Here is a 20,295-nt window from a genome sequence, read left to right as displayed (position 1 = left end):
TCTTTTACTGATTTTTGAAGGTTTTATGGGAGTTGTATGGATAGTATGCATGAATAGGGTTTTGGTTGAGGTTTTGCATGATTTAGTGTTTCAGCATGTGTAAGTGTTGTTTGATGTGTTGTTTTGGGTTATAAGGTAGTTTTAGGCCCTTTTATGCATGTTTTTATGGTATGTGCTAGTTGGGAGTAGTTGATATGCATGTTGGGTAAGTTTTGTGTTGAGTTTGCATGAAACAGAGCAGGGTTCTGCCCAGCGGGCAAAACCAGGTTCGGTCGCCGAACCCCTTGTGGAGGCAGTTTCGGCTGCCAAAGCTTGCCCCCGAAAGTTAGGCGTTCGGTTTAGAAAGGGACTTTCGGCCGCCGAAAGAGGGAGTTCGGCCGCCGAAAGTGTGTGAGTTTCATCTCTGGACGAGACCTTCGGCCGCCAAAGGTGCCGCCGAACATGCATGAGTTTCGTCTCTGGAGAGAGGTTTCGGCCGCCGAACCTGCCGCCGAACGTGCCCTGTCCAGCTTTCTTTTGCATGTTTTATGTGATTGTTTGGGGATCTTGTAGAGGGTTTTTGGGGAGTTTCTTAGAGATGTTCTTGAGTTAGTTTGGTCCCTCATTTGAGTCCACCTGTGTAGGTACGGACCAGAGGAACCCCAGAGATTAGCAGTGAGCACTGTTTCAGAACCTGCAGAGTTAGTACAGAGTCAGCCAGAGGTGAGTGGAACTTCTCTTTTCAGAACTAAACTGCTTTGAGCATATATCATGCATCATAATGAGTCTAGTAGGATGCTTGCATTAGTTTCACGAATATGCGGCATTGCATATACGATGCGTATGAGGCTGTGGATAGACCAAGGCGACTCCAATAGCCCAAGCTCTGTTATAAGACCTGGCCGGGCCAGGCAGCCATCTGTAGGTAAGACCTGACTAGAGCAAGCAGCAGAGATAGTAAGACCTGGCTGGGCCAGGCAGGCAGAGTTGATAAGACCTGGCTGGGCCAGGCAGATTGAGGTTGTAAGACCTGGCTAGGCCAGGCATCCTTTTAGGATTGGGATTTTTGGTGGTCATGTCTATCCCTGAGATGATGTGCTGTTGTGCATTCCATGAGATCATGATTTTCAGATTATGTTTTCTAGTTCTGCTCATTGGGCTTGTATAGCTCATCCCTCTCCCCTAACCCCAGTTGTGCAGGTTCAGAGTCCAGAGGGAGTCCAGCAGGGTGTGCAAGAAGCAGAGTTATGTAATAGCTAGTGTGGACATGTTCATGTAAAAAGATAATGTATAGTGTGTAGCTTTGTGCTTAACTTATAAGAGTTGTAGTCCCTTGTTGTAGACACATGATCAGTGTATGTATGTTTCTTTTATTGTTAATGCATATGAGAAAACCAGGCTTAACATTATGAGTTGATAGACTAGAAAGAGTGCATGCACAGGTTAAGCCCTGGAGGAAAACAAGGTTTTAATGGTTTGACAGAAAACGTATGATCATGTATGGGATCTCACAGGTACACAGACAGTATAGCAGGCTTACTACGGGTCCCGGCGACCTTAAGTCGATCTGGATCCTAGTGCCGGTAGCAGTTCGGTTTTCGAGCTGTTACAGATTGGTATCAGAGCCCTAGGTTCACATGGTCGGACCTATAGAGAGAGAGGTGGGCTCATAGAGGTTTAGTGGGTCAAGCACAATAGGAAAACATGTCCACTAGGATAGGATGTTAGTCCTGTCTATCTGATGCTGTGAACTGCCAGTATGTATGCATGTGCCTTATATGATGTGCGCTTATGTGCTCTGTTATGTGTTGTTTTCCAGAGAGAGTTAAGATGCGAGGAACTCGTCGATCCGCGAGATTGACTAGAGTCCCACCTGAAAGTGAGGGTACAGCTGCTCGTCCTCCTGCATTGCCAAGGGCAAGGACTCACAGGTCAAGCAGGGAGGGAACGTCAAGAGACCCGAGAAGGTCTTCTGACGAGAGCAGAAGAGGAATAGGCAGAGGGGGAAGATCAGAAGAAGAGAGAGGTGCTATGGAGGAGGATCAGAGTAGAGATGTAAGTATGGGTATAGGAAGGTCAGAAGAAGGTATGGGGGAGTCCCAGGGAGGCGCACAGGCCTCGGGGTTTGGCTATCCACCCTTTCCACAGGGCCCAGGGTATCCGATGAGAGGCACGTTGGATTACTCCAGCTTTGCCCCATATCCACCCTACATGCCATATATGCCCTATCCTTCCTTCTATCCACCATATCACATGTATCCACCCCCACCTTTTCATCCAAGTTCAGCATCGCCTGAATCCAGAGAAACAGTACCTCCACCACCACCACCTGAACCAGTAGCCCCTGTTGTTGAAGCACAACCCAGTTCTTCAGGGGGAAATAAGGTGAAGATGACCGAGTACTTAAAGTTGGATGCTCCTAAATTCAATACGGGAGATGACCCCTTTGAGTATCTCAGTGCAGTCAGAATGATCACAAGTGAGTTGGGAGTAGATGACAGTAGAGCCATTGAGATGGCAGGGTTCACATTAAAATGCAAGAAAGCCAGAGAATGGTTCCAGAATTATGTGGACCCCAGAATTGACAGTATGTCATGGGAAGAGTTCGCCAATGAATTTGCTGGGTGGGCTTTCCCTGACAGTTCCAGGGAGCTAAAGGTTGTGGAGTTTGAACAGTTGAGACAGACGGAGGAGATGAGTGTTGATGAGTATACAGATAAGTTCCTGGAATTGTTACCATATGTGGGTTAGGCGTATGATACGGATCAGAAGAAGGCAAAGAGATATGCCACGAGGCTTCATCCCAGGTATTTCTCTTTGATTCTCCACGCGGAGAAGGAGAGTTTCCACTCCATTGTGGATGCTGCTAGAAAGATGGAGGCCAGTGCCATCAGTCAGGGAGTAGTCAAGCAATCAAAGGCACAGTCTTCTGGTGCTAAACCAGGTTCCTCCGCACAGAGTACGGCAAGTGCGAGCAAGAAGAGATGGGATAAATTCAAAGGAAAGAGAGGCAAGTTCTGGAACAGGATTAAGACGGGTCTGGGAATGAGTAGTGGCTCCAGCTCTGGCACAGATCTTCTAGTTTGCAATAGGTGTGGGAGACTGCACAGAGGAGCTTGTTTGTTGGGATCTTCAGCCTGCTATAGATGTGGGCAGGAGGGACATTATGCACGAGAATGTCCTCAGGCAACTTTGGTTACACCATCCCAGCAGATGACCTCAGGTAGTGTCGTACAGTCAGCAGCTTCAGCCCGACCACCAAGCAGTGGCAGAGGTAGAGGAAGAGGGGCAGCCTCTTCATCAGGGATGGGTTCCCGAGGTGCAGGTCCATCAGCTCCAGCACGGATTTTCACCATGACTCAGCAGGAGGCAGACACTTCGAACACAGTGGTGTCAGGTAATCTCATCATTGGGTGTTCCGAGGTATATGCTTTGATGGACCCCGGTGCTTCTCACTCTTTCATTTCTTCTAAAGCCGCAGAGAGATTGGGGTTGATCGTATCCGAGTTAGCGTGTCCTCTCTGGGTCAGTGGACCTAGATGTGACCCATCATTGGCAGAGTCAGTCTGTCAGTTCAGTCCAGTGTTTATAGAGGATAGATGCCTTCCAGCTGACCTTGTGGTTCTAGAGTTGACAGATTTTGATGTCATTCTAGGGATGTGACCCATCAGTGGACCTAGATGTGACCCATCATTGGCAGAGTCAGTCTGTCAGTTCAGTCCAGTGTTTATAGAGGATAGATGCCTTCCAGCTGACCTTGTGGTTCTAGAGTTGACAGATTTTGATGTCATTCTAGGGATGGATTGGTTATCTACCTATAGTGCTACCTTGCACTGCAGGGACAAGGTAGAGAGTCTCAGAGACCAAGATGGGTCAGAGTGTGTCTTCAGAGGAGACAGGAGAGGGACACCTAGGAGTTTGATCTCAGCCCTTCAAGCTCGTAGGATGTTGAGGAAGGGTTGTCAGGGGTTCCTAGCTTATGTGAGAGAGCTAGACAGTCGGGTTAGGGAACCGTCCTCAGTACCAGTTGTTCGAGAATTCCCAGATGTGTTTCCTGACGAGCTTCCAGGACTACCACCTGATAGGGAAATAGAGTTCAAGATAGAATTGATGCCTGGTTCTAGACCGATCTCTATTCCTCCCTACAAGATGGCACTAGCAGAGCTGAAAGAGTTGAAAGAGCAGTTACAGGATTTGGTAGCTAAGGGTTTCATCCGCCCGAGTACCTCACCCTGGGGTGCTCCAGTATTATTTTTTTCTAAAATAGATCTCAGATCCGGATACCACCAGTTGAAGATTAGGGAAGGAGATGTATCCAAGACGGCTTTCAGGACCAGATATGGGCATTATGAGTTCCTAGTGATGCCGTTCGGGTTGACTAATGCCCCTGCAGCATTCATGGATCTCATTAACAGGGTTTTCAGGGAGTACTTGGATTGTTTTGTGATCGTCTTTATAGATGATATCTTGGTGTACTCCAGGAATGCAGAGGAGCATGCCCAGCATCTGAGAATCGTGTTGCAAACCTTGAGAGAGCATGGCTTGTATGCCAAGTTCTCCAAGTGCGAGTTCTGGCTAAGGAACATTGCCTTTTTGGGACATGTAGTATCAGAGGAAGGAATAACAGTAGATCCCAAGAAGGTAGAGACAGTAGCCAATTGGCCTACACCCACGACAGTGACAGAAATCAAGAGTTTTCTGGGTTTGGCAGGCTACTATCGGAGGTTCGTGCAGGACTTTGCGAAGATAGCTGCTCCTATGACCAGACTGACCAGGAAGAATCAGAAGTTCGTATGGTCAGAGGATTGTGATGAGAGTTTTGAAGCGTTGAAGAGACGGTTGACTTCAGCACCGGTGTTAGCTCTGCCGATCAGTGATGAAGATTTCACAGTGTTCTGTGATGCATCCCGAGTGGGATTAGGTTGTGTGTTAATGCAGAATGACAGAGTGATAGCTTATGCTTCTAGACAGCTGAAGAAGCACGAGCTGAACTATCCGACACACGATCTTGAGATGGCAGCTGTTATCTTTGCACTTAAGATGTGGAGGCATTACCTCTATGGGGTAAAGTGTGAGATCTATACGGATCATAAGAGCCTGCAGCACATCTTGAGTCAGAGAGAGTTAAACTTGAGGCAGAGACGGTGGGTAGAATTGCTCAGTGATTACGATTGCAAGATCAAGTATCATCCGGGTAAGGCTAATGTTGTAGCTGACGCCTTAAGCCGGAAGTCACTTGGCAGTTTATCCCACATTGCAGTAGAGAGAAGACCGGTGGTGAAGGACTTTTACAGACTCATGGATGAAGGGCTACAGTTGCAGTTATCTGGTACAGGTGCTTTGATTGCACAGATGAGAGTTACACCAGTGTTTCTAGAGCAAGTGGCTCTGAAACAGCACGAAGACCCTGAGTTAGTGACGATTGCCAGGACTGTTCAATCGGGCAATAGTGCAGAGTTCAGATTTGACAGTGAGGGGATTCTTCGGCACGGTAAGAGATTATGTGTACCAGATGATAGCAGTTTAAAGGAAGACATTATGAGGGAAGCTCATAATGCGAGGTATAGCGTTCACCCTGGAGCCACCAAGATGTATCAAGATTTAAGAAGGGTGTATTGGTGGCCAGCGATGAAGAGGGAAGTGGCACAGTTTGTGTCAGCCTGCGAGACCTATCAAAGGGTGAAGCTAGAACACCAGAAGCCGGCTGGAATGCTTAACCCACTGCCGATTCCAGAATGGAAATGGGAGAACATCGCTATGGATTTTGTAGTGGGGTTACCGGCGACGTCCAACAGGCTAGACTCCATATGGGTGATTGTGGACAGATTGACAAAATCTGCTCACTTCATTCCAGTCAGGAGCAACTATGCTGTGGACAAATTGGCGTAGGTCTATGTAGAAGAGAGAGTCAAGCTGCATGGAGTTCCAGTGTCGATAGTATCAGATAGAGGACCGCAGTTCACCTCCAGGTTTTGGCGGAGTTTGCAAGCTGCTATGGGTACAAGATTGGATTTCAGCACTGCTTTTCATCCACAGACAGACGGTCAGTCAGAAAGGACCATCCAAACCATAGAAGATATGCTGAGAATGTGTGTGTTAGACTTTGGCGGTTCTTGGAGGCAGCATCTACCTCTGGTGGAGTTTGCCTACAACAACAACCATCATGCTAGCATAGGGATGGCTCCTTATGAAGCTCTGTATGGGAGGAAGTGCAGAACACCTGTTTGCTGGGAAGAGGTAGGAGAGAAGGCTCTTGCAGGGCCAGAGTTAGTTGAGATTACCAGCAAGTTAGTGCCTGTGATCAGAGAGAGGATCAGAACAGCTGTAAGCAGGCAGAAAAGCTATGCAGACATCCGTAGGAAGCAGATAGAGTTCCAGGAGGGGGATATGGTATTGCTGAAGGTGTCTCCAATGAAGGGAGTGGTTCGCTTTGGAAAGAAGGGTAAATTAGCTCCACGGTACATAGGTCCCTTTGAGATCTTGCAGAAGATCGGGCCTGTGTCGTATAGGCTGGATTTACCTGCATTGATGGACCGAATTCACCCGGTATTCAATGTGTCTATGTTGAGGAAATTTGTGTCAGATCCAGAAAAGGTTCTCAGTGAACCTGATGTAGAGATCCTTGGAGATCTCACATATGTAGAACAGCCAGTGCGGATCATTGACACCCAGATTCGAAAGCTGAGAAACAAGGAGATACCGATGGTGAAAGTCCTGTGGAACCACCATAAACTAGAAGAGTGCACTTGGAAAACACGGGAGTCCATGCTCCAGCAATATCCATATCTGTTTTAAGGTTAGGTTTTCCCCATTGCTATGTGTTTATGTGTTTATGTGTGTTGTTGTTTGAGGAACATTCGGGGACGAATGTTCTTAAGAGGGGGAGAATGTAATACCCGGCTCGAGTCCGGCCTCGGAATTCCTGTAGTCTGGTGGAATCTCGGGTGTCGGAACCCTTAAGAAGGGTAATACATATGTTTTCTGAGGTATTTTGCCTTGTTTTAAGGTTTTACGTATAAAGGAAAATGATTTTTGAAAGAAAGGCAACAAGGGAGAAATGCAAAGGTTCGACCGCCAAAGGTCACTTTCGGCCGCCGAACATTGCATGGTTTCGGGTTCTCCTTCGGCTGCCGAAGGTGGTCTGGCCAGCCACCTATAAAAAGGGCCAAAGGGTCGGTGGAAGGAGGATATTGCTCCCCCACTTGCAGCCAGAGGTGAGTTCAAGCCTCTCCCACGTTGACTTTCATGTTTTTCATGGTTTTCACCAAATCTTTCAAGAGTTGTAAGAGTTTTGGTGTGTTTTGAAGGTTTTGAGTAAACATAGCAAGTTTGGAAGTTTGGAGCTTTGGAAGAGATTTTCTTCATATCTCCACGTTAGAATCACTTGATCTCTTGTTTGGAAGAGGTAAGTCAAGATCCAGAACCTCTTTTACTGATTTTTGAAGGTTTTATGGGAGTTGTATGGATAGTATGCATGAATAGGGTTTTGGTTGAGGTTTTGCATGATTTAGTGTTTCAGCATGTGTAAGTGTTGTTTGATGTGTTGTTTTGGGTTATAAGGTAGTTTTAGGCCCTTTTATGCATGTTTTTATGGTATGTGTGTAATACCCGGCTAGACTCCGGTATCGGAATTCCTACCGTCCGGTGGAACCTCGGATGTCGGAGACCTCTAGAAGGGTAGAAACATGTTTGTATGAAATGTTTTTATGTTTTTAATGGTTTTAAGTATTAAATAAAAGGAGTTTTTACAAGAAAAGTCCTTGGAGGAAAACCCAGGTTCGGCCGCCGAAAGTCAAGTTCGGCCGCCGAACGTGCATGCGTTTTGGAGGCACGTTAGGCCCCCGAAAGCATGAGTGAGGGAAGTTCAGGTTCGGCCGCCGAACCTCATGTTCGGCCGCCGAACATGGCATGCATGCGGAGGCACATTCGGCCCCCGAACGTGGTCTGGCCAGCCACTATAAAAGGGTCCCTTAGCCGAAAACGGGCGAGGTTTTTTTCCCATTTCGGCCAAGGTGAGCTTTCCGCCGTCCCTCACCCATTTTTGATGTTCTTCCTCTAAATCTTTCAAGATTTTCACTTGTTTTCACTTGGTTTTGAAGATTTAAGCTTTTGAAACAAGTTTTGGAGCTTTGGGAACTCAGGAGCTCATTTTCGAGGATCTCCAAGTTTAGGTCGTCTCCCTCTCGATCTCCAAGAGGTAAGGGCCGATCTTAAGCTCCTTATGTGTTTTAAATAAGTTTTATGCAAGATCTATGGGTAGAAATGCATGTTAGGTTATATGTTGAACCTATGGGTTTTTGATGACTTTTTGAACAATGTAGCTTGTTTGTGTGTGATTGAAGTGTTGTAGATGGGGTTTATGTATGTTTGAGGCCCCTAGGAACTTGTATGCATGTTTTGGTTGAGATATATGCATGATTTATGGTTTTGGGAGGCAGGAGGTTCATTTGAACCAAGTTTCTGCCCGTTTGGCAGAAACCAGGTTCGGCAGCCGAAGGGAGTTTCGGCCGCCGAATCCCTTTTGTGGAGGCAGCATTCGGCTGCCGAAGGTGCCCCCGAAAAGAGACTTTCGTCTCTGTCTGGCACTTTCGGCCGCCGAAGGTGCCGCCGAACCTGCCTGACTTTCGTCTCTGGAGGGACTTTCGGCCGCCGAACCTGCCGCCGAAAGTGCTCTGTCCAGCCATTTCATGCATGTATTCTTATGGTTAATTTATGATGTTTTAGGGGGTTTTTGGGGAATAGTTTAGAGTTATATTCAAGTATGTTTGGTCCCTCATTTGAGTCCACCTGTGTAGGTTCGGACCCGAGGAACCGAGGACCCCAGCAGTGAGTTTAGCTGCGGTACTGTCAGAGTCAGCCAGAGGTGAGTGGAATTAGAACTAAATCTTTTAAATTAAATGCTTTATCATGTTTCATGCATCATGATTATGCAATAGGATGATTGCATTAGTTTTCACGAATATGCCGCATTGCATAAATTGTTGTTGATGTGGGTGAATGTTGGATGACCCATTTAGTCCAAGACAGGAAGACCAGGACCCCATGCTACGGCCTGGCACAGAGTAAGAAAGACCAGGCCCCAGTCTACAGGCCTGGCACAGAGTAAAACACAGTTATGGGACTCGAAGGCCAGGAGCCCAGAGGAGGCCCTGGAAAATGGTAAGTAATGTATGTATGACAGGAAGACCAGGACCCCATGCTACGGCCTGGCACAGAGTTAACTTGGACTATTTGGTGACAAGTTCACCCAACCCTTATGTGAATTGTTTGTGTTATGATGCATTTCATAGAGCATAGTGTTAATGTGTTTTACTAGCTCTACTCACTGGGCTTTTAGCTCACCCCTCTCCCTTTTCCCCCAGGCTTACAGGTACAGGATATAGTACGGGAGTCCGGATAGAGTAAAGAAGTCATGCCTATGTAATAGCTAGCAATGGATATGATCAAATTGTAATGTAAAAGTACAGTATAGTTATGTAATGAGTTTTGTGGATGTTAGTATGTGCTTGACCATAGATTGTTGTATCCCTTTATACATGATCTTATAGATCTTTATGATGTTTATGTAAACCAACTCAACAGATGTTATGTTACCCATTGGGGGTACAGATGAGATCCCACAGAGGGATCAAAGTTATGTAAATGTTTATGCACAGGTTGAGTTTGGTTGATGTTCAATGGAAAGAAAAGTTTTAATTCTTATGCTTATTGTTGATCATGTATGGGATTATACAGGTTTACAGGTATTATGTTAGGCTTGCTACGGGTCCCGGCGGCCTTAAGTCGACCCGGATCCTAGCGCCGGTAGCGGTCCAATTTTCGGGTCGTTACAATGTGCTAGTTGGGAGTAGTTGATATGCATGTTGGGTAAGTTTTGTGTTGAGTTTGCATGAAACAGAGCAGGGTTCTGCCCAGCGGGCAAAACCAGGTTCGGCCGCCGAACCCCTTGTGGAGGCAGTTTCGGCTGCCAAAGCTTGCCCTCGAAAGTTAGGCTGCCAAAACTTGCCCCCGAAAGTTAGGCGTTCGATTTAGAAAGGGGCTTTCGGCCGTCGAAAGAGGGAGTTCGGCCGCCGAAAGTGTGTGAGTTTCGTCTCTGGACGAGACCTTTGGCCATCGAAGGTGCCGCCAAACATGCATGAGTTTCGTCTCTGGAGAGGGGTTTCGGCCGCCGAACCTGCCGCCGAACGTGCCCTGTCTAGCTTTCTTTTGCATGTTTTATGTGATTGTTTGGGGATCTTGTAAAGGGTTTTTGGGGAGTTTCTTAGAGATGTTCTTGAGTTAGTTTGGTCCCTTATTTGAGTCCACCTGTGTAGGTACGGACCAGAGGAACCCCAGAGATTAGCAGTGAGCACTGTTTCAGAACCTGCAGAGTTAGTACAGAGTCAGCCAGAGGTGAGTGGAACTTCTCTTTTCAGAACTAAACTGCTTTGAGCATATATCATGCATCATAATGAGTCTAGTAGGATGCTTGCATTAGTTTCACGAATATGCTGCATTGCATATACGATGCGTATGAGGCTGTGGATAGACCAAGGCGACTCCAATAGCCCAAGCTCTGTTATAAGACCTGGCCGGGCCAGGCAGCCATCTGTAGGTAAGACCTGACTAGAGCAGGCAGCAGAGATAGTAAGACCTGGCTGGGCCAGGCAGGCAGAGTTGATAAGACCTGGCTGGGCCAGGCAGATTGAGGTTGTAAGACCTGGCTAGGCCAGGCATCCTTTTAGGATTGGGATTTTTGGTGGTCATGTCTATCCCTGAGATGATGTGCTGTTGTGCATTCCATGAGATCATGATTTTCAGATTATGTTTTCTAGTTCTGCTCATTGGGCTTGTATAGCTCATCCCTCTCCCCTAACCCCAGTTGTGCAGGTTCAGAGTCCAGAGGGAGTGCAGCAGGGTGTGTAAGAAGCAGAGTTATGTAATAGCTAGTGTGGACATGTTCATGTAAAAAGATAATGTATAGTGTGTAGCTTTGTGCTTAACTTATAAGAGTTGTAGTCCCTTGTTGTAGACACATGATCAGTGTATGTATGTTTCTTTTATTGTTAATGCATATGAGAAAACCAGGCTTCACATTATGAGTTGATAGACTAGAAAGAGTGCATGCACAGGTTAAGCCCTGGAGGAAAACAAGGTTTTAATGGTTTGACAGAAAACGTATGATCATGTATGGGATTTCACAGGTACACAGACAGTATAGCAGGCTTACTACGGGTCCCGGCGACCTTAAGTCGATCTGGATCCTAGTGCCGGTAGCAGTTCGGTTTCCGGGCTGTTACAGTTGTCACCCAATTGCATCCCAACAACTGGAGGATTCTGGTGGTTTTCCATTTTCTTTGTTTCAACAAAAAATCGAGCGAAGTGTTGCGCTCTTCTCCCAATTGTATCAGCTGGATAGCCAGAGGAATGAAGAATTCTAGTTCTTCATCGAAAAAAACGCTAGACTCTCTTTAATCGGATACCCTCTTTCCTTAAGCGCTGAAAGAATAAATTCTTCATCCTGCATCACAGGGTATCTAGGAGTTTTGGGCGACTCTAGACCAATTAGAATATACATGTGGAACTCAAGAAGGATGAGTCCACCCACGGCGAAACGAAAAAGAGGCTTTGAATTTTTTCTAGAAGATGGCCTTGACCCAAAGGATTGGTATCAACATTACGGTGAAGAATACCATTTTTTCCTAACAAAGTCATTTTCATGTAGAACAGATTCGGATCCCTCAACTGCCAAGACTTCAAAATCCTCGAGAAAGCATTTTCTGTACTATATACTAGTGTTTTTTTTTAACTTTCTTTATATTAAAAAATGCCTTATTTGCTTACAAAACTGCCGTTGAGCCATCCGGCCCACCACCTACTAAACATTTTCCTTTTAAGAGGAAAAATAATATTCTTTTTTCAAAAAATAGATGATTAATTTTTAAATTTGATTTTTATTTCTAATAAAAATATCTTTAATTTTTTGAAAAATCATCCACAATTTTCTCCTTTTAATTAAGTGAAAGGGCATTAATCTAAATTACTCATGTAAAACCTTCAACTACAAAAGTGGGAAGAATAATAATAATTAATATTATTATGTGGACACATTCACTGGTATCTTATTTTACACGTGGAAAATACAAGAAAGCCTCGGTTTCCTTTATTTGTAGTATCTTATTATACACGTGGACGCATCCATTGGTACTTTGCCTATTACCATGTGGGCACATCCATTGGTGTCTTACTATACACGTGGTATCTTATTATACACGTAGATGTTGTATATTTCCTTTATTGCCCTCAGGTACTCAGAACGATCCCTTCTTTCTAGTTCAACCATTTATAAATGTCAATCTCTAACTGCATGGTAGACAGTACAGCTTCGCATTTTCTCACCCAAATATGACAATGAACACTCGTCTTGCCTCTTTTCTCCTTCTCCTTACAGTCTCCACCGCCGTCGTTGCTGTAAGTTCCTCCATCATAACCGCCTCTTTTTTCTTTTTCTTTTTCTTTTTCTTTTCTTCACCAACAATATTTTGGAAAAAAAATTGCAGGATAAGCATGACTGCGTGTACACGATATATGTAAAGACTGCGTTGCTCATCAATGCAGGGACAGACTCCATCATCAGTGTCACGCTCTACAACGCCAAGGGCAAGTATGTGGAGATTTCAAATCTGGAGTCATGGGGCGGCCTGCGGGGGCCTGACCACGATTATTTCAAGAGAGGAAATTTAGATATTTTCAGCGGAAAAGGACCCTGCCTACACTCTCCAGTCTGCGCCTTGAATTTAACCTCTGATGCAAGCGGAACGAATCCTGACTGGTACTGTGAGTACGTTGAGGTGACAACCACTGACGTTCATGAGATTTGCTCGAAGCAGATGTTCACGATAGATGAGTGGCTGTCCCGTAAAGAGGAGCCTAAAGAGTTAACGGTCATTAGGAACAACTGTGCATCAAAAGCCAATGATCTCAAAGGTTGTGATGAGGTCAAAGTCAAATCTGCTATCATGTGAGGCGTTTCCATGGAAGCACTATTGCCATGGGAGATGATTAAGAGAGATTGTTCTAGTACGTGTGATATATGGTCGAAGCTATAAGTAATAAAAGTGTGTTTTCAGATTTTTCACGGTGCTCATCTCTTCATCTTCTGGTGCTTTGTATGTAAGATTATAAAATCTTTCAGATTTATTCACATATATTTATTATTAAATTAAATAATTTTATGTATAAATTAATTTCCTTTTATTTTTTAAATATTTAAAATGTGAATTTCATTTTTGTAGAAAAATAAAATGATAAAATCATTTCTTTTACACAGAGACGTAAAGAAAATTCAAACAGAAAAATCTATATGTGCTTATATATATTGGAAAACTGCTGATGTGTAAACAGATAACTATTTACTTTAATAAATCAATATAAAAATTAAATATATTAAATTAATATAAAATATGAATTTTTAGTTTAAAAATCTTTTTAATCTAAAATTTTATGAATTTCGTAAGTCTCAATAGCTAAGCTTTTTTTAATAGGAAAAAAGAACATAATTTTTAGAAAAATAGATATTCAATTTATCTGTTAGATTAAAATTAAATTAGAATAATTTTGCATTTGCTAAAAAATATTCTACCAAATTAATTTAAATTTTATGAACATACTTTTCTTAATCGAAACTAAAATAATAATTTATCATCTATAAATTTTTTAAAAATTATTTCCTCTAAATTTATATAACTTTCGCGGATTAAGAAGTATTAATTATTTTTTAATTTTAGTTTTATTTCTAATGAAAAGAATAATTTTATTTTTAATTTTTTTAAAAAATTATTTTTTAATCTCTAATATATAACAGAATTAACGGTTTTATCTCTCTATTTTTAGAATTCAACACTTTTATAATTAAAATCTAAAATTTCTCGGTTAAAATTTTTTATTAAATTAATAAACTTAATTAAAAAAAATAAATATAATTCTAAAAACATCCTTATCAATAATAAAATAATTACTATTTAATCTCTATAATATAAAAAAAAATCGCTATTTAACCTTTTAAATTTAAAAAATATATTAAAATATTTCTCATATTTTAAAAAGTCTACTAGTTAGTTTTTCTATTAATTTTATTACTAAATATTTTTTAATTTAATCCCTATAATTTAAAAGAAATTATTAGTTGGTCTCTCAAATTATTAAAATGTTTACTAATTAATCATTTCGTATCAGGGGTATTTTAGATTTTTTTTACAATACTTAATGACTAAAATTAACAGAAAAATTAATCAGTAAACTTTTTAAAATATCAGAGATATTTTAATGAATTTTTCAAATAGCAAGTCGTGACCGATAACGAGCGGCATCACAAAAATAATTTCTATTGAGGTTTAACTTTTATTTTTAATAATTTAAATTTTATATATTTTGATTTTTGTTATTTTTATTGAATTTAAATTTTAAATTTATTGAAATTTTTATTTATTTATGAAGATTGAGTTTGAGATTTTTTTTTTTTAAAATTTTGATGAAATTAAACTTTAGAGACTAAAGTGTTGAATTCAAAAAATAGAAGGATAAATCTGTTAATTATGTAATATCTTTGAAATGAAAACATATTTTTCCTTTAATTTTTTGAGAGAAGAACTTATAAATTTATAAAAATTAAATTTCAGGAACTAAAATATTAGATTGTTAAAAGAGTAATTCGATTATTTTTCCTGTTGTTAACTGTATTTTTGGAAGTCCTTCCCTCAACCTTTAATTTTGACGGAATTAAATTTCAAAACAAAAGTGTTGAAGTCTAAAAATAAAAGGATGAATCCGTTAATTATTGTAATACCCAGCTAGACTCCGGCGTCGGAATTTCAATCCTATGACAGAATCTCCGTTGGAATCCGGGATCTCAAGGCTAGAATCTCCTTAGGAAGGGTAAAATAAGGTTTTTATAAAATGAATTTTAAAAAAAAAATTTAAGGTTTTAAGAAAGAAAGAAAATAGTTTTGGAAGAAAAACCCAAGTTCGGCCGCCGAAGGTGGTGCCGCTGCGAGACCTCCTCTTTCGTCCTCCGAAGGTGGTTTTGTCTAGCCACCTATAAGAGACCTTCAGCCCGAAAATGAGAGAGTTTTTCTCTCTATTTTCGAGCAGAGGTGAGTCTTTGCCACCATTTGATACTTTTGTGTTTTTTCCTTCAAATCTCTTAAGAAATTCATGAGTTTTGTTTTGGTTTTTGAAGATTTGAGCTTGAATCTAAGTTTTGAAACCTTGGAGACCTCCGGAGACCGTTTTACCTCATCTCTATGTTGGGGTTGCTGTCACCTTTAGATCTCCAAGAGGTAAGGCTAGATCCTTGCTTTTCTTATATTTTAATTAAGTTTTAAGAAGGAGTAAATGGTTAAAAATGCATGAATGGTTAGATCTAAAACTTTAATGTTTGTGTTAGTTTTGTTGATGAATGTTTGCTCTTATGAGTTTTTGTTATTGTTTGTTAGGGTTTAAGCTAGTTTTTATGCCCCTTATGCATGTTGAGTGAGTATGTATGTTTTTTTAGAGTTTTGGAGGCTGAGTACATAGGGCAGAATCGGGTTCTGCCTAACTGGAGAACCCAGGTTCGGTCGCCGAAGCAAGGTTCAGCTGCCAAACCTGCTTGTGGAGGCAGCCTTTTGGCCACCTAACCTGCCCCCGAAAGCATGACTTTGGAATCTGTGATGGGGTTTCGGCCGTCGAACCTGCCCCCGAAAGTCCTTGACTTTTGGATCTGTGAGGTGGTTAGGCCGCCGAACCTGCTCCCGAAAGTCCCTGACTTTTGGATCTGTAATGGACCTTCGGCCACTGAACCTGCCGCTGAAAGTCCCCTGCACAGCCTTTGTAATACCCGGCTAGACTCCGGTATCGGAATCCCTACCGTCCGGTGGGACCTCGGATGTCGGAAACCTCTAGAAGGGTAAAACTATGATTTTATGAAATGTTTTAATGTATTTCATGTTTTTAAGTAAGATATTAAATGAGTTTTTGAATGAAAAATCTTTAGAGGAAAACCCAGGTTCGGCCGCCGAACTCCGAAGTTCGGCCGCCGAACATGCATGCTTTCGGAGGGACTTTAGGCGCCCGAAAATTTTGAGTGAGGGAAATGCAGGTTCGGCCGCCGAACTCCAAGTTCGGCCGCCGAACTCCAAGTTCGGCCGCCGAACCTTGCATGCATGCGGAGGCACTTTCGGCCCCCGAACGTGGCCTGGCCAGTCACCTATAAAATGGGCACTTAGCCGAAATGGGAGAGTTTTCTCCCATTTTCAGCCGCAGCAAGCTTCCGACCTCCCTCTCCCAAATCTTGTGTTTTTCCTTCAATCCCCACCATTTTCTTTGAGTTTTAAGGTTCCACAAAAGTTTTTGAGTGTTTTTAAGCAAGTTTGGAGCTTGGAAGTCTTGGAGCTAAATCCCTCCATTTTCCGAGCTAGGGTCGTTCTTCCTCTCGATCTCCAATAGGTAAGCTTCGATCTATGTTTCTTTTATGTTTTATGAAAGTTTTATGCAAGTTGATGGGGTAGAATGCATGTTTAGGCTTGTTGTTAGGTTTATGTTGTGATTTGAACAATGTATGTTGGAAATGTGTTGTTTGAAGTGTTGTAGTTGGGGTATATTATGGTTTGAGACCCCTAGGTGTGATGTATGATGTGTATGCATGTGTAGAGACAAGTTTATGCAGGTTTGAGGCGTTTTGGAGGCTGTGGACACAAGGGAGCCAAGTTTCTGCCCTTCGGCAGAAACTCAGGTTCGGCCGCCGAAGTGACTTTCGGCAGCCGAACCCCCTTGTGGAGGCAGTTTCGGCTGCCGAAGCCTGCCCCCGAAACTCAAGTTTCGTCTCTGTCTGGGAGGTTCGGCCGCCGAAAGTGCCGCCGAACCTGCATGACTTTCGGCTGCAGAGGGACTTTCGGCCGCCGAACCTGCCGCCGAACCTGCCGCCGAAAGTGCCCTGTTCAGCCATTTCTTGCATGTTTTCATGTGATGTTTTCAGGATGTTTTAGGGGGTTTTTGGGGAGTATTTCAGAGTCATGTTCATGTATGTTTGGTGCCTCATTTGAGTCCACCTGTGTAGGTTCGGACCCGAGGAACCGAGACCCCCGGTTGTGAGATAGTCGTTCAGAGTTCGTTGTTAAAGCTTCAGTTATCAGGTGAGTGGAACAACCCCTTAAGTTTTAAAGTAAATGAATAAATGAATGAATCATAAAGCATTGCCCATGCATCATTATGCCATGCAATATTAGGTTGTTTGCATTAGAATTCACGAATATGTTGCATTGCATACTTTGTTGTTGATGTGGATGAATGTTGAATGATCCATTAGCCCTCGTATGTCATGATAGCCTATGTGAGTCCAGGTGTGCCTGCTACGGCTCTACGCCCCTGGCACTATGACTGATTATGGAAGTCCGGGTGTGCCTGCTACGGCTCTACGCCCCCGGCATGTATAAGTAAGAAAGATAGGGGCTAAATGGTGACAAGTTCATCCTTGTTGTGAAATGTTTGTGTTATGGCGCATACATGAAAGCATGAATAAGAAAAAGAAAGAAAAAGTTAAATGATAATAATAATAATAAAATGAATAATAATATACCTAAAAATGGAGGAATTAAAACAAATGTTTTTAGTTTCTGCTCACTGGGCTCTAGTAGCTCACCCCACTCCCTTTATTCCCAGAGTTGCAGGTACAGGATAGATCAAGAAGTCGGCTAGAGTGAAGTCAAGTCATGTATGTTGTAATAGATAGTAGTGGACATGAACATGATGTAATGAGTATTTATGACCATGTAATGTAATGAATGATTTGATGATGTATTGAGGATTATAGTAGTGCTTGACCTAAAGGTGTGTGAATCCCCATTATGTACAGAGTGTTTAATGAGTAATGATGTTAATGACCATGATTATCCAAGCTGTTATGTATGATGATGATACCCCATTGGAGTATTTGATGAGGACTCCAGTGTGGGGTTTATGTATGATTTTGTGCATGCACAGGTTTTGCTTGGATAAGAGAAAAGAAAAATTTTTACAGATCATGTATATGTTGTTATGTATGGGATTCCACAGGTTTACAGGAGGTATGTAGGCTTGCTACGGGTCCCGGCGGCCTTAAGCCGATCTGGATCCTAGCGCCGGTAACGGGTCGGATTTCCGGGTCGTTACAGCCTTCTTTTGCTTGTTTTACTTCTTTTGCTTATTTTATGTGCATGTTTTGGTATGTTTAAGGAGGGGGGGTTTGGGGTTGTTTAGAGTTATGTAATAGTTATGTTTGGCCCCTCATTTGAGTCCATCTGTGTAGAATCGGACCTGGGAGACCGAAGAGGCCTACAGTAAGATAATTGCTTCAGTGTTAAGTGAACGTCAGCCAGAGGTGAGTAGAACTGAACTATCTTTTTAAAATAACTAAACTTTTAAGTATATTTACGCATCACGAATGCTATGTATATGTATTAGGTTGTTTTGCATTAAAATTCACGAATATGATGCATTGCATAATTTACTGTTGTTGTGGATGGATATTGGATGACCCACTAACCCTCGAGATGATATAATATGATATGATAAGGAAAGACTAAGACTTGTCCATTCTACGCCCCTGACACGATGTAAAAGAAAGACTAAGGCTTACCCATTCTACGCCCCTTGCATCATAGATATGTTATGTCATGTTTATGTTGTCTTGTGTGATTATATATGAGATTTTATCATGTACTCAAATGTATAGTAGGTTTGCTACGGATTCTGATAATCTTAAGTCGATCTGAATTCTAGTGCCGGTAGCGGTTCGATTTCTGATTCGTTACAATTATGCTCTATTTCACAAATAAAAAAGTAATTTTTTTTTTTTATAAATTCACCCGCAATTTGTTTGTCTAAACTTATCCACGATTATCTCCTTTTAATTATCTGAAATAATATTAATTTAATAAAAGAAAAAGTAATCATGGGAAACTTAAACTACACGTGGACGTTGTATATTTCCTTTGTTGCCCTCAGGTACTCAGAACGATCCCTGAGTAGGAAAAGACAAGAAAGCCCCGATTTCTTCCGAGTTCAACCATTTATAAATTTCAATCTCTGATTGCATGGTACACAGTACAGCTTCGCAATTCCTTGCCCAAAATATGGCAATCAACACTCGTCTTCTCTCATTTCTCCTTCTCCTCACCGCCTCCATCGCCGCCGTTTCTGTAAGTTCCTCCATAACCTCCACTACAACCGCCTTTTTGGGGTTTTTTTTTTCACTAACATTATTTTGGAAACAAAAATTGCAGTCGGATGATGATTGCGTGTACACGATGTATATAAGGACTGGGTCGATCTTCAGAGCAGGAACAGACTCCATCATCAGTGTCAGGCTCTACGACACCTACGGCGAGTATGTGGGGATCTCCGATCTGGTGTCATGGGGCGGCCTGATGGGGCCTAAGTACAACTATTTCGAGAGAGGAAATCTCGACATTTTCAGCGGAATAGGACCTTGTCTAAGCTCTTCAGTTTGTGCCTTGAACTTGACCTCTGATGGAAGTGGAATGTATCATGGCTGGTACTGTAACTACGTTGAGGTGACAACTACCGCCGTCCATAAGCCTTGCTTACAGCAGAAGTTCAAGGTAGATCAGTGGTTGGCCCGTGACGAGCCGCCTTATAATTTGACGGTCATCAAGAACTATTGTAATTCAAATGCCGATGATCTTAAAGGTCCTAATGGGGTCAACATCGAACTCAAATCTATTGTCATATGAGGCGTTTCCATGGGAGGTGATTAAGAGTGGTTGTTCTGCTACGTGTGTTTGTATGATTGTCTAAGCTGTGATTAATAAAGGTGGACGCCCTTTTTCTTTTTAGTAATTATTTTTTCAATTTAGTAGTAACAGTTAAATAACTTAAATTAATAAAAAAATGGGATAGTTTTCTAATTATGTATAAATTTACTTTTGAATTATACTGATTAATAATATTAAATTTCATTTTTTGGTGTAAATTTTTAAATGAATTATTACTAAAAAATTAAATAAAGTAAAATAAAATTTAAAATTATTACTAAAAAATTAAATAAGATAAAATAGATTTTGGAGAGCGTATCAATTCTAAAATGGTTAAGATTTAATCTTATTTGACTTTTTTCAATGACAGTGGAGAGGTAAATTTTAATTAATAAATTAAATTTATATGTTTGGCCATGCAATATTGCATTTAACTTTTTAGCCATTATATATTCTTAAAAAATGTAATAATACATCAATTAATATTGAAGTTTATCCGTGCATATAAAAAATTACTTTTTAAAAAATATAAATTTCTTGATATTAG

General features: G+C 41.9%; 2 protein-coding genes across 2 annotated transcripts; both read left to right on the top strand.

Annotated features, from left to right (window-relative positions):
* Positions 1-12,272: 12,272 nt before the first annotated feature.
* LOC110628582 (PLAT domain-containing protein 3) lies at positions 12,273-13,105 on the top strand. The gene is made up of 2 exons (XM_021775327.2): positions 12,273-12,429; positions 12,519-13,105. The coding sequence occupies exons 1-2, from the start codon at positions 12,364-12,366 to the stop codon at positions 12,981-12,983; spliced, it is 531 nt and encodes a 176-aa protein (XP_021631019.1). The 5' UTR covers positions 12,273-12,363; the 3' UTR covers positions 12,984-13,105.
* A 5,925-nt stretch (positions 13,106-19,030) lies between these two features.
* On the top strand, positions 19,031-19,829 carry LOC110628668 (PLAT domain-containing protein 3). Its single transcript, XM_021775460.2, has 2 exons — positions 19,031-19,172; positions 19,257-19,829. The coding sequence occupies exons 1-2, from the start codon at positions 19,068-19,070 to the stop codon at positions 19,725-19,727; spliced, it is 576 nt and encodes a 191-aa protein (XP_021631152.1). The 5' UTR covers positions 19,031-19,067; the 3' UTR covers positions 19,728-19,829.
* Positions 19,830-20,295: the final 466 nt, after the last annotated feature.

Source organism: Manihot esculenta, chromosome 12, assembly GCF_001659605.2.
Source record: "Manihot esculenta cultivar AM560-2 chromosome 12, M.esculenta_v8, whole genome shotgun sequence".
Taxonomy (NCBI): domain Eukaryota; kingdom Viridiplantae; phylum Streptophyta; class Magnoliopsida; order Malpighiales; family Euphorbiaceae; genus Manihot; species Manihot esculenta.
Note: the sequence above shows the minus strand (reverse complement) of the source record. Positions and strands in the feature narration are given on the sequence as shown.